Source organism: Dasypus novemcinctus, chromosome 3 (genome assembly GCF_030445035.2).
Source record: "Dasypus novemcinctus isolate mDasNov1 chromosome 3, mDasNov1.1.hap2, whole genome shotgun sequence".
NCBI lineage: Eukaryota > Metazoa > Chordata > Mammalia > Cingulata > Dasypodidae > Dasypus > Dasypus novemcinctus.
This window is the reverse complement of record NC_080675.1, coordinates 29126805-29141603: the sequence shown is the minus strand read 5'-3', so window position 1 is coordinate 29141603 and position 14799 is coordinate 29126805. Positions and strand designations below refer to the sequence as shown.

Genomic DNA, 14799 nt, shown 5'->3' with positions numbered 1-14799 from the left:
AGAGATGCTGTGAACCCTACTGGATGAGTATTTATAAAATATTTTCACAGTGAGATGAAATGGCAAAAAGCTGAGATGGATTCATAGCACTGTAGTTTCTACACCTGCCTGAATTACAGTGTGAATGTGTGTAAGTATAGGTGAACCAACTTTCATTGATTAATTCAACAACATTTATTTCTTGAGCATTCACAGTTTCGGTGGAGAGATCAAATAAACAGCCCCTGTTTTCCAGCTGCTCATAGTGTAGAATAGTTTTGGATTTTCATTTTTTAAAATATTTATATTAATAATCTAATTAATTAACTAATACTTATTTTTAAAACCTGAATACTGTGCAGTTTCCTAGGACTTGTTTTGTTTTTGCTATCTAAGAAACTAGTTTGGCTATAAAAGTTTAAATCATGTTGCCTGTGAGGTAACCTTCAAAATAAATTTCATTGTAGAGTCCACTCCTCAGAACTTGAGCTTTTTTGTGTGTGGCCTCATTAATAAGAAGCAGCTGATTTTCTGACCTTGTTTCATACACCTTAGGAGAAAACTATCTCATATGAAATTATTGTCATTTAAACAAGATAGAATGAGCACTCCCCATCCTGTCCTACCTATTGTCAGTGGACTGGGTCTCCATCTTGTTTGCTGTGGGTTTTTTTTTGCCATGTTAGAAAGTTGTTTTCTATTTCTTTCCATTATTCCCATTCCCTTACCCTGATACTCAAGAAAAATTCATCACAGTGAAGGAAAAAGTGAGAACACAAGGGATACAGTTTGGCATAATGAAAAGAATTGGATTGTAGAGACAAACAGATCAGAATTCAATTCCTGGTCCCATCCTATATTAGGTAAAGAATCTTGGGCAAGTTATTTTATCTGTAAGTCCTACCTCAAAAGACTGAGATAGGAACGATATCTAAAGTGGAAGGAAAAGGGGTTTGAAATATACTGCTTACTAAAATATATATTAGATGATTCATGCATAATAGCTAGTATGTGTATTAACATTAGCATTGATATTAGTATTAGAATTAGAATCAAAGAATTTGTGAAAGAAGCAAGTGCCCCAAAGGAAAAACAATGTGCTTATGGAAATTCTTTTAAGCAAGAGAGAATTTCAGTGAAGTCCTGGAAGCTTTATTTTTAGATCAAATTCAATGGTGAAAGCTCTGCACATTCTACCACTAATCATCTTCTTTTTCCTTAGTGGAAGAACACTGGAATCTGATGAGTAAAAATAACTTTTTGCATTTCTGACTACTTCATTGTCCCTAAGTCATGTTGAGGTTGTCACTTCTTATGAATGGGTCCAGGAACTATGTGTAATTTTATTTTACTCAAACTTTGGGGGTGTGAAAATTGTATATAAGGTATTAGAGTGGTAAGGTATCTCAATAGCTGATTATAGTTCCAGATTTAGAAACAACATAATTATTTGGTTCCCCTTCAGACTCTGGAACATCCAAGATAATATTTCCATCAAATGGTCCCACCAAGCATATTTGCAAGAGCAGGGTTTATACATAACCCATTCTATATAAACCTGCAGAATGGTTCTCAAACTGTTTCTCTAAGGTATTTACCTCCAGAATTAGAGAGTCATTAATATTTTTTCTTGGTGGAAAAATTATGTTGATGGGTAGAATTATATTGGTTTAATATCTTTTCCCACCAGGTCCTCAAGAGCCTTTGGTATTGGTTACATCATAAAAGGCTTCACTCTGTAGGAGTTTGAATCCCAGTGTTTTCAGCATTGTTTGTACTAAATGGAACCAATATTGGTTCTGCTAGAAGGTCTTTGAGTGAAAACATTTATTCTGGAATATTGGCCATGTGCTCTGAAATATTGCTATTGTAGATCCTAGAGGGTAATGTTTACTGGCATAATGCTTTTTTAAAACCTTTAAAACTTTTTTTTAGTTTTCAAGAAACTTTAGATTACATAACTGTTAAATCAAAAATATAGAGATTCCCATATATTCCACCCCTTCCCTTCCCTTCCTTTTCCCCATTAACAACATCTTTCATTTGTGTGGTACATTTGTTACAATTGATGAACACATATTGAAGCATTGCCACTAACCATGGTCTATATTATACATTATGGTTTATACTTTGCACTGCACAATTTTATAGGTTTTGACAAAATGTATAATGGCCTGTATCCATCATTGCAATGTCATACAGAACAATTCCAATGTCCCCCAAATGCCCCATATTACACCTATTTTTCCCTTTCTCTCCCCTCAGAACCTCTGGTGACCATTGCCTTTACATCAATGTTACAAGTTCTTACATTACTAGAATCATAGTAAGTCTGCTTTAGTTCACAGTTGCATTCTCCCCTTATGTTTGTTCTTTCTTCAGGATAGAGGAAGAGATTGCCCCATGTAAAGAAAGGCTTCACCTTGCCTGGGCTTTGTTTAAGAAGAAATGGACCTTGGTGCTCCCTGTTGAAATACTTGACTCTTAGGCAATGTCAGTTTCTAAGTTTGCTGAGCATTAAATCTGTCTCTTTCTTTGCCAAAGAAAAAGGATATTCTTAAGAATAGATGAAATTTCTCAATGTTTAGTCCCTTCAATTTTGCTTTGTTTAAGGCTAATTTATCATTGATTTTTGTGTTTGTTTTAAAAAATTCAGAGAATTAAAAATAGATATTAATAAATCCATTCAATCAATACATTGCAGGGCTCTTTGGAAAATCTGTATATTCCCTAGTGGTTCCCTGTATAATGTACAGCTCTTGGTCCTTCACATTATCTCAGCTATTATTCGCCCTACTCTCCTCCTTGTTCAGCTCTTGGTTTCTAGGAATTCCAGTAGGGAGCAGGGTCAAATAGGGGAGAATCTGATTCTCCTCCCAGCTCCATCACTTACCACTGGAGCAAGTCTTTAATCTCCCTGAGCCTCCATTTACTTATTTTTGTTAAAAGAGTAACAAAAATATTTGCCATTAACAATTTAGTGAAAATTGGGTGGGTGGGGGTGAGGTATCAAATGAGATAATCCCAAAGAAAGCAATTTGAAAACTATTAAATGCTGTGGAAATATAAGGTCATATTATTGTCAAAAAATGAATATGATACACTTGGGGTGGATGTGAAACAATGGAACAAAGTAAAAGAAATTTGAAAACTGAATTCTTTGGTCCATCAGTTATTAATAGAACCTTGGGGTTTTGCCTCCATTTGGTTGAAGGGATATTTATCAGTTTCAAAGCCATAAGACTTTCCATTTTGGTTTTATTAACTATAGAGTAATTGATACAAATAAAAGATGGTTTTAATTTAATAGCAATAACCACATCTACTGACAGAATATATTTTATGCCATTGATAATTTCTATCTTTTCTATAAGGATTTGTCAATTTATAATAAAGTATACATATGTATATAAGGTTTATGAAAGAGTGAAAAAAAAAATAGAAAGAAGGAATAAGGATCCTGGAATAATAAAGGGAGATGGACATATACCTTAGCATTACAAAATTTAATATTGAGTTTTTAGACAATGTTCAAACAGCACTGGATTAGGAGTCTGGCATCTTTTTTCTTATCCTGGTTTACCTGCCATGTGGTTTGCACATAGAGTTATACACATTTTATTACTTGATTTATTATTCTACCTGCTTTACTTTTCCATGAGTAAATTATCAAGCTCTCTTTAAAAGTGTTACTCTGGTTTCCCTTGGGAGAGGCTTCCAATACTTGTCTCATTTTACCATCATCAGAAAGTTGTTTATGGAAATCTTGCCTACACAATACTTGTATCACGACCTGCTCTTCTCTTTTCAAATCTAATATATACTTGACAATGTATATAAATGTTTTCCTGGATGCCTTTTTGTCTGTAGTTACTTGAAGAGTAAATAATAAATGAATTCTAGGTAATCCTTTGGATTTTCTACCTAAACATTCTTTATTTTTCATATGCACACATATATATGTATGTGTTATTTTTATCTCTAAATTAAATCTTAAACAGGACCATGATTCTATTTCTGCCAGTGATTGCCCCAAAAAGTATTAATGTTCTTTGGATATGGGAATGGAAATATACACAGAGTGCCAGAAAGGCTGACCCATGATGTTGACAAGTCAAACAAATAGCAAAAATGGAAAGAGTAAAAATTGTCAAGGTCCTAAATAAGGAAAAGTTAAGTTGCCACCAACAACTAAATTATAGTAAAATAAGTGATAAAATGCAGCAAAGGTTTAAGAACAGTTTATTGAAGAAACATTTTATCCTTCATTGAGAAATTATAAATCAGCTACTTAATCAACTTACTGAGTAATTACATTAAACTGCTCCCCAGGACTCCTTCACCAGCGTGTTGGAGCCTCTTCTACTCATTTCTCCTGCCAAATTAACCCTTCCTGTGCCCCAACCTACATAGAGAACACTCATCAAAACACACATGCGGGAAACGGACTTGGCCCAGTGGTTGGGGTGTCCGTCTACCACATGGGAGGTCCGCGGTTCAAACCCCGGGCCTCCTTGACCTGTGTGGAGCTGGCTCACACGCAGTGCTGATGCGCACAAGGAGTGCCCTGCCATGCAGCGGTGTCCCCCGCGTAGGGGAGCCCCACGCTCAAGGAGTGCGCCTGGTAAGGAGAGCCGCCCAGCACGAAAGAAAGTGCAGCCTGCCTAAGAATGGTGCCGCCCACACTTCCGTGCCGCTGACAACAGAAGAGGACAAAGAAACAAGACGCAGCAAATAGACACAGAGAACAGACAATGGTGGCGGGTGGGGGGGGGGGATTAAATAAATCTTTAAAAAACAAAAACAAAAAAACACACAAGCATATAACCTCATGCCCAGCTTTGTCAATACCATTAGCACCATCACAGTAAGCAGTTAGCCAGTTATGAAAAACACTAGTCAAAAACATTATTGGGTGCTTTTGAGACAATATAAATTTTGTGTTCAATAACATGTCTTACTCGACTACTTGCACATGAGAGATGGCCACTTTATCTTGGTTAGTAGTGATAGTGTGGAAATGTCATTCCTAAAACACTGTACTTGTTGGAACTTAGCAAAGCAACCTGAGCTGCTTGCAAACTTACGAATCTTGCAATACATGATCAAAATGTCACCATAGCAATTTTTTCATCTGTTGAACTGATCACTTTTGACTAGCAAGCAGGAATTTTACATAATTTTGATTATTAATAAATGTAGTGTGATCTAAGCACCAGCATACTGAGCACAATGAGAAATGAGCAATCAAAAATGGGCTGAGGGGAGAGGGTATCTGAAACACAAATGAAGGCCTTAATGGATAAGGATGGTTCTTACAGTTCTTGGGACATTCCCAAAGAGTTAATTTACATTTCACATTTCAAAATAGCAAAATTAAGTTTCTTGAAAAAAAGACTTTCCTCTGGAATTCTAGGCATTTTATATTAAAATTCAACAGAAAACCTTTAAAAATTTTCTTTGTTTACTTAAAAAATAAGTCAGCATGACCTCTTAACCACTTTATATAAGAAGTTGGGTATATATCTTTACAAATGCTCTTCCCCTTAATATTGAAACACTGAGAATTACTAAACAGGGCAGGGGGTGAAATATACAAGCAGAGGAGAAGGTTAGTGACATGATTTGTATAGTGAGAAGGCCAGACTGTCTTTGGAAATATATGCCAGATTTTTAAGCTATGAATTTTCATTCTGCTTTGGTCTTAGGAGATGTCAAAAGAACTACACATAGTCAACTTTGCATCATCAGTATAGCTTTTTTATTTTTATTTTTTGGTATCGTTAATTACATTAAACTAAGATCATACCTGGTGAAAACAGAATTTTGGAGGAGGAGGCTCAGACTAGAGAAATCAAAGGTGTTGCCAGTTATTTAAGTCATTTGTTGCTGTTTCCAAATCGCTAAGTTATTGCTAACAAATGAAATATACCATTGAATTGTTGTGAAGATCATACTAATGAATTTGAAAAAGTTTTGAAAAATATAAAGCACCATGCATATGGTGTTGCTGTTATTAGCTTTGACTTTTTTTTTTTAGCAGAAACATTATTTTCTGAGAGAGTATGAAATAATCTATGTAGCAGGATCTGCTATATATAATATTTAGGCTTAGAATAGGGTAAGATTTTATAAATTGCCATAAAATGTCACAGCTTGATTTGCATTTTTGGTGATTCTATACATTAATCACTGAGCAACCTTCATTTTCCAAATGAATGGAGTAGTGATCTTTGTAATCATCTATGGGAACGGAATTATTTAAATTCTTCACAGATGGAGAGATACCGAGGGTAAATCATTACATCTGCCTTTCTTATTTTAAGAGGCTTTTAGGGTATTTGTGGATAGTGAAGAGCAAGCATTGTTTTGCATAAAGAATTAATCATAAACTTTTCGTACAACTATTTCAAATTCTATAGATGTGTATGAAGGCTCCACTGGCTTTCCAGAGACCGTCCTCTAAGCCTTGAGAAATTCATAAAAGGAAAATAATGTTATGATACATGGAATATACCAACTGAGCATATTGGAATAACTAGGATAATGACCTTTTAAAGAAAACAAATTAGATTCTATGTTTCTGTAGTGAATATGCCTTAGTGCTTAAAACGGGTGACACATACTCCTAATTCTAGCCTCACAGCAGTTTACTTTATTATTTCTAAACAAGCTGCGTAACTCATTTCTTCTTCAGTCAACTTAAGTCCACCCCACATTTTCTGTAAACTAGCTCTGAGATTAAATATGGACCAATGCCTGAGATGTTTGGTAGGTGTTAAAGATATACGAATGCTCGATATAGTCTATCTATGCTTTCCAATAGTTTTAAGGGTTTAAACATATTAAGTAGGAAAATATGAGAAAATCTGCTACCAAATGTTCTTTGAATTTTGAAATGAATAACAGGTGGGATTAGTCACTATGAGTAACATACATAAAACTATAGAGGCTACAACAGCATAGTCTATTCTGACTCCCAAATCTAAATTTTTTCCCCCAAATTCAGATTTTAGAACTTGCTTCTTAAAATAGACTTTCTGTAATTTGTGTGATGCAAATATTTTCTTTATATTTTCTTCCCATTTGTTTTGTAAGAACTTTTAACTTATGTTCTTAGTAACCCCTGGGTTTGTACTGATAATAGTAAAAAGATAAGTGATTGATATAACCCAATAGGTATAATTGAAAATACTGCTAGTCCATTCAAAACCCATTATATTGTGTGTATGGGTTTTTGTTGTTGTTGTTGTTCTATATCTCTTATATTTTCTTTTTGGGAATTTTGTTTGGTAAAGGAGATGGAAACTGTTATTTAAAACCAGGTAAACAACATCACCAGGGGAAAAAAATAAAGTTCATTTTTTAAAAGACATATGAAAATAATTTTTGACACTTTCGTTAGAGGACCGTAATTGTGAAATAGGCAAATGCTTTTGGCCATATAACGTGGTTTTCCCAGGCTGTAGCTTTCTTTTCTGTCGGGATGGCAGAAGATGTAGGCACGAAAGGCATGTTCTCCTACCGCACATTCAGTTATGAGAGGCATTCCAGAACTCTCCCGCTCCACTGAACAGTACATGCTGATAGCCAAGAGACTGGGGCGCTAGTTCCTCTCTCATGCCTGTCCTGCTGTTGAGGAAGGCGGAAAATGTGTTGGCCACAATGCACAAAAGATCTCAGGCACAGCGTGTTATCTGCCCTCACCGTTAGGCAGCAGGAACTGAAGAAGCTAAGATGCCTCTCCCGCACATCTGCTCTGTTATTAATCCATTTTGCCCACATCTTTAATTTAGAGTGACAGCCACCTTCTGAGGCTCTGGGCACCATCGTTCTCAGCAACCAAACACCGCCCCGTGGGGAACGGTTCCTCTCTGCAGCTGCTCCGTGCAGAGTCTCAGCAGTTTACCTGCAGCTGGCGATTCACGAGACGGTGCCCTGATGTATCCTTCTCCCCTTGCCTTCCGCAGCTGGCGCGACGTACATCTTTGGGAAAAGCGGGGGCCTCATCCTCTACACCTGGCCGGCCAACGACAGGCCCAGCACGCGCTCTGACCGCCTGGCCGTGGGCTTCAGCACCACCGTGAAGGATGGCATCTTGGTGCGCATTGACAGTGCCCCAGGCCTTGGTGACTTTCTCCAGCTTCACATCGTGAGTACCTGGCCTCGGCCTGCATTCTCTTTTCATTCTGGCAGCCTGAGTTGTAGAGCCGGATCAGTGTAGTAAAACATTCCAGATAACATGGAAAGCTGCAGGTGCTTTTGAAAATTGCCCAGGCGCGTGCGTGCCGTAGCCTGGGGGTGCTCTGTGTGTGTTAAGCCTGATTCTCTCCTGCGCATGTGAACTGTGTTGCCCAAAGGCCGCCTCAGGAAGAGAAAGTAAAAACTCTCTGCCCCTTGTGTATAGATAGGAAGAGATTCTTCTCTCCCAGACTCCTTTACCAACTGTCGCTTAGCCTCTGGTGAAACATTTAGCAGACTGCTTAGGTGTAAATAAGAGACTTACCCAGTGTGGTTCTCTTAAGCTGGTGCAAATGGCAAAGCTAACTGGAATGTTGATAATTTCCTAGGCTCACTTTTACTGTAATGGGTCAAATAGTAGTAAATACTTTGGGCTTTGTGTACAGATTATGCTGCCACTACCCAACTCTAGCCTTGGAACATGAAAGCAGTCACAGAGAAGATATTAAAAATATATATATGACCACATGTCAATAAAACTTTTTTTTAAAAAACAGGCTTCAAGTCCTACTTGCTATTTTCTATCCTGTGCTGCAAACTTCACTGTGCAAATATAAAGATCATATGATGAAATTTGAGGCAAGGTTGAATGGGGCAAAAAAACCCACATACACACATAACACACACACACACAGAGTACAGTGGCCAAGAATTATATTTGCAATTGCGTATTCAACATTTTGCTTTACGACTTGCACATATAAGCCCAATACAGGAGTACTTTACCCTCAGTCACTGATGCACTGCAGATCGTAAGAACACAGTGCAATTCTAGGAAATTAAAATGATTTGGAGGAAAAACTTACTTTGTTTTCAGGCTAGAAAATATTTTTATAGCAACAATTAACCCATTTTATCACCTGTGCATTCTGCAGGAAAGGAAGTAGGCTAAAGAAGGAAATGATTCTCATCCATAAGTACCCAAAGTGCAGCCACCAAGAGCAAAGAGAGGAATTGTTCTCATTAGTTAGCAATGACAAGGATAGAAAGAATGGATTTAATTTGGAGTAATAAGAATTCAGTTTAAATAGCAGGGGGGAAAGCAGTTAAGAGAAAAGATCAACTGGGGATTGCCACCAACCTCCCAAAAGGAGGAAAAGGGACATTTACTGGGAATCTTTGAATCAGAGCTTTGCTAATGTACAGGTCTTCAGAGGCAAGCAGAGGGAAAGACTGCTTCGCTGGTCTCCAGAGTTGGAGGTGGCTGGCTGAAACCACTAGCAGGAAGCTGGCCCCCTAGCGGTGCTCATCTCCAGCTTCTGCTCTTCAACATGCCTTGGTGAAGAGAGCAGCTTGAAATACTGGGCTTCAGCTGGAAGCTGTCTGGTTTCAGTGTGAGCCTGAAGAGGGCAAGACTGCTTAGAAGCCCAAGAGGGACTGGTTGAAACGATCCCCTTCAAAATGGGGAAGCATGGTTTTGAACAGAGTTGTGTGAATATTTAATTCTTTCTCAGATACTGCAGGAACCATATGGTACTACCAACCTGAACTTAAGCTTTTTAAAGCCCCTGCTAAGGAGCAAAGAGAAAGGCAGCCATGGTTAGTTCAGTTTATCTTTATTTGGCCTCTAAGAACCACCATAATTTACAAAACTGAGATTTATGCTGCATATAATTTAATGACTATTTCATGGCAGCTATAACTAGGCTATTATTACCAGCTCACTTTTATTTTCATGGTGATTTATCTTCTTTGTTGTTGTTGTTGTTCAGTGTGACTTACTAGAAAAATATGACTTGGGGCAGCTGTGAGCATCTTTTTGAGTCAAAAAAAGTGCTACCAGTCTATCCATTTCTACCTATGTAGAACATCACCATTTTTAAGAGAGAGGTATTCTTAATTTCTGACAGATTACTTTGATAGAATTTTTATAGAATTGATATGAAGATTCTGGGAACTTCTAGAAGAAACTGGAACATTTTAGTATATTGTATTATGTCATTATGAAGTTCTGCCATTGCTTGATATCTTTGTAAAGTGACTGCATCTAAACTTATTTTGAGGTTCAAACAATGTGCATTTGTTGATACCCATTAGTGTGTGTGTGTTGTATAAACAGGCACATTAGATTCTAATATAATATTACGTTATTTTCTTTTTCAAAGCAAAAATACCAGAAATTTTGTATCAAACTCTGTATAGAGTTGCTTTGAGGTACTGTTCACTTATTACAGTGATGCTGCCATTGCTTAAACATTCTGGAAACTCTCAACAGATTATATTTCAGAGTAAAGAAATGACACAATCTGAACTTCCTAGAGAAAAGATAAATAGATCCTAGGATATGGAGAAACCACATCCACCTAGAGTGAACATGCCAGCATGGGAACATTTCATTGGTCTGTAATTTGAAATCATTTTCTCTTTCCTTAAAGGATTATCACTGATGCCTACACTGAGAGATGGGTAGAGAAAGGCAGGTCCCTTACCACACTCAAAACCAAAAGGATCCAAGCAAGAAGGCTGAAAGTCTTGACTATGAAACTAACCTCTGTTTTCAAACATTTCAGTAGATGAATCAGGAAAATGAAGCCATGAATACTTATTAAAATACTTTTATAAAACCTACAACCTGTAAACTGTTGTTGAATGCCTTCTGTTTCCTTATACTTAACAAAAATTATTCAAAAAAGGAACTTAAGGGCCATTAAGTGGAAGGGATTAGCAGAAGGCAAAAGATTTCGTTCTACCTTGCATTTCACCTAGTAGAGAAACTTACTGGGGGTAAGTAAGAAAGCAAGAAAAAGTGATGGCAGACATGGAGAGGAGATGAAGCAGGTTAAATCATAGGGATGGGAAGAAAGAAAAGGACAGAGATTTGCCTCCTGGTATGCTTCACCGAGGGGCCACAGGTCTGCAGAGCTTCATTCTTTGAGTATAGGTGTTCATTTTGGAAACAACCAAGCTGCCTTGGCATTAAGTTTGATTGGTGGCTAAGATTTCTGACTGGTGGTCAAGCTGATGAAGATGGTCAAAAACAAAGTCTGAACTCAAAAATTTGTGTGTATGAGTGTGTATGAGAGAGTGTTTGTGTTGTATACATTGGTGCTAAAGGCAATTCCTAATAATTCCTGAAGTGTTATGAGCAGCCTTTCCCTCCAAGATAACTTCTTTGAAGGAGTTAAAAGTGTTCTTCCAAGAACGCAAAGGAGTCAGATCCTGAGGTGAGCACCAACAAGCTCTAGAATAGACCAGCCTGCCATGAAGTCCCCAGAGCAGAAATGGCAAACTGACTTCACTGTGCTTGTCAACACTCACTGCCTGGTAGCGTCTGCTTCAAGCTTTACATTGGGAAGGTTAATGAGGGCAGCAAGCAAACCCAGTAGGTAGGAGCTCTGGCTTCTGCTGCTCAGGTTTGCCATGTGTGCAGAAGCAGGGCTTTGATCATTTATCACCCCTGCTCTAGGCTATATGTGCCCCACCCTCAAATGCTAGGACTTTACCACTTCTCATCCTCTTTCGTCCTGAAATTCCCACACCTAAAAGCTTTTTTTTTTTTTTTAAAGGAAAACAGGTATTTTCTTAAACTCCTTTTCCACTGGAAGCCCTTGGATCATAAACTAAATAGGTTACTCAGTCTGATTGTGATCCTCCTCACCCCAGGCTGAAGTCAGTTGCTCAGTCAGAATTTGAGTTTTGATTGAAGGGTAAGGGAGAAAGTAGGACAAATGGGCATGCTAATTTGGGGATATGCAACATTTGGGGTTGCAGAGGCAGGTGAGAGGCTTGTGCAGTATGCAGGCATTGATGTCCTGAGTGGAAAATTGGAAAAAATGGGATGCCAAAAGAGTTGGGTAGGTGCTACAGACAAAATTTTTCCTATTTCATGGTTTGCTTAGTTTGCCTGTTGTCCTGGCCAAGGGAACAGAGGCTCTTCTTTCCCTTGATAGTCCCTTCTTCCCACTTGTCCTGTGCCTTGTAGGGCTTACGCAGGATTTAACAATAAGAGTTGAACAAGATAAGAATTTAACCTTAAAAAAAAAATCAGAAAAGACCAAGGGATCAAACTAATTTAGGTTTAGCTTGCTTTAAATTAGCTAACTTTTAAAATTCATAGTTTCATGATACAGTGATTTCTGTATCAATTACTCATGATTTTAAAGAAATACAGATGAAATGTATCTGTTGGAAAAAGACAGAAAAATCTTCAACAAAGTATGAGTGCGTGACATGAAATTATTTTGGAGGGAGTGTGTCTTAGAGCAGAAAGATTTTTTAAATTATCGTTTTAAACACAAGTTTCCCTCTGTTGAAATCTATTGTCGAGACGTTAATCTGCTCAGTATTTGGAAAGAAGTTGCTATTACTTGTGAGGGACATCTGCCTATTGACCCCATACCTAAACTCCACGGAGCTGTATCATGTTACACTCACCTTCATTTATACAATACGGAAAAGATGGAATTGGACCAGTGAGCAGCGCATTACCCTAGAGTGCTTGCTATTGCTATCATGAAACTCTTGATAATCTCCTTTCTCCCCCTGCAAAATAGAAGGTCGGGGAGAAGCATGCAACAATTAGCTTCTCTTTATGCAGTTAATGCTTGGTGTAAAAAAAAAAAATCCTATTAATTTCTTTCTCCCTAAGTATAATTTACAGTAAATCCTCTTGGATTCATTTTTTAATTATGAGTCTTTCAAGAACAGTGGGAATTTATGTGTCAGGGCATCTGTTTTGTTTGACAAGAATCTATAACCTCCCCCAACTCTTTCCCTCCTGACTGATAATGCAGTTTTTCATCTAAAAAAGATTGGCAAAGACAAAGGGCTGTTGTCCAGACTGACCCACTTGTCAGAATGACAATGTGTTCTCCTTCCAAAATCTCCAGAAATGGCAATGTATTCTACTCTCTCAAAAAGACTAGAAATGTTCTTTCAGTATCATGTTTGGAGAAATCAGTTATTTTTAAATTTTGGTTTGTATAGTATTGTTTTTCTGTAATTTAACATTCAAAGAGATTCCTGGAGAATAAATAGGAGCACAGCTGAATTATGACAAATGGTCTGTTCCTCACTTCTATTGCATCTATAAATTGCTGGCCTGGATGCTTCATTTTGGCTGTCTCTGCAAGGGGTATTTACAGTAAACCATCAGCATCTGCTGGATTAGTCCTTAGTGGTGTTAGGTTGCTGCTAGTTTAAATTTGGTCAGTGGCGAAACTGGATTTATATTTAGGGGACTCTCCAGAGGAGAGCAGAGGGGTGGGGGTGTTTCTGAGTCTGGCGATGGAAATAGAGAGGGTAAGAACAAGAAAACAACAAAGGTGTCCGACAGATGCAAGTTCATTTCCCACAGAATGTTGTGTACTGCAGGCTGGCAGTGTGATTAGATGGAAAAGGGAAGTGAGAAATGCCTAGACTGGGAAGGTATAAGAAAATCAGGTTTCAGAATAAAGTAAGAGTTGTATTTTGGTGATGCAAAACATAAGGCATCCAAGAGAGAGACTGTGGAGATTTCCAATTGGAAATGTGTGAGGAATTCAGATGGGAGATATGGGCTACAGGTAGATCTGAGAATTCCAGGCCTGGTGATGACCAAGTGGAAGAATTAAGGACTGCTAATATCCCCAGGGAGAATGCTGGGAGATAAATCAGTAGGAATTTAGGAAATAAATTTACAAGATGAAGGAGGAAAGGGAAGGAAGCTAAAAACAGAAATGGCTAGATGGGTCATGCAAATTCTAGGTAGTGAAGTTTCCCAGAAATCAAAAGGAATGAGACAGGTTTTCAAGCACAAGCAGTACTAGAGGCATTTTTCCATACCTTTTAGTCACAGTTTCAGTCATCTGAAATCAGTTCGTGGGGCTGCCGTCTTTGTCTTTAGTGATATTTACTACCATGCATAACCTCTGTCATTCTAGTCCTATCACCAGCCATTCTGGGTTTCTTCCTTTGGTAGTTTTCATGGGCATTAGTCATTCAGAGCCAGAAGTCTTAGGCTCTAGTCCTAGCTCTGCCACCAACTAGCAGTTATCCCATGTCAACCACGGAGTTATAGATACTGTCCTGACAATATCGTAGTATTGTGGGGAAGATCAAATGGGAGAGTGCATGTGAATGTGCCTTGTTACCACTGAGGGATCTACAAAAAATTGTTTTCCACAATATTGTTATACCTACTCCTTGGAAAACCTCTTGGTGCCTAGGAGACTATGGCTGGAAACCTGAGACTGAGGACTAAGAGCTGCTAAAGTGGCCACAGGTTTTAAGGGGTAGCAGCCAGGCAACTGGCAGATCAGAGCCCAAAAGTAATGGCCCAGCTGCCAAACCCAATATATTACCTTTGGTCCTCAAATGATGTCCTTTGGGGACATCCCCAGGCATTGCATCTCACCCCTTGGAGTTTCACTTTGGGTAGGGCAATTGTGGGTTTAAGTTTATGTTGCAATTCCCTGGAAAACAAATCCCCTTCCTGTGGCTGATGATCTTGTGGAGATGCCCAAAGATAAGCAGCCTTCTCTTCTGCGTTTTTGCAGTAATCACCCTGTGTGCTGAGGCATGGAATCTGATTACCCTTATCATTATCCTAATGTTACTAATGGTCATAACATTATCCAGCCCTTTCTTAAGTGCAAACTG

General features: G+C 38.2%; 1 protein-coding gene across 31 annotated transcripts in view; it reads left to right on the top strand.

Annotated features, from left to right (window-relative positions):
• Positions 1-14799, top strand: part of NRXN3 (neurexin 3) — a 1657938-nt gene that overhangs the window by 1260979 nt on the left and 382160 nt on the right. For all 31 annotated transcript variants that reach the window (XR_011648289.1, XR_011648295.1, XR_011648286.1 and 28 more), the window contains one exon: positions 7950-8131. Coding sequence is in view for 19 of the 31 variants with exons in the window: in XM_058292898.2 (XP_058148881.1) it covers positions 7950-8131 (182 nt within the window). In the remaining 12 variants the exon portion in view is untranslated. The remainder of the gene's footprint in view (positions 1-7949; positions 8132-14799) is intronic.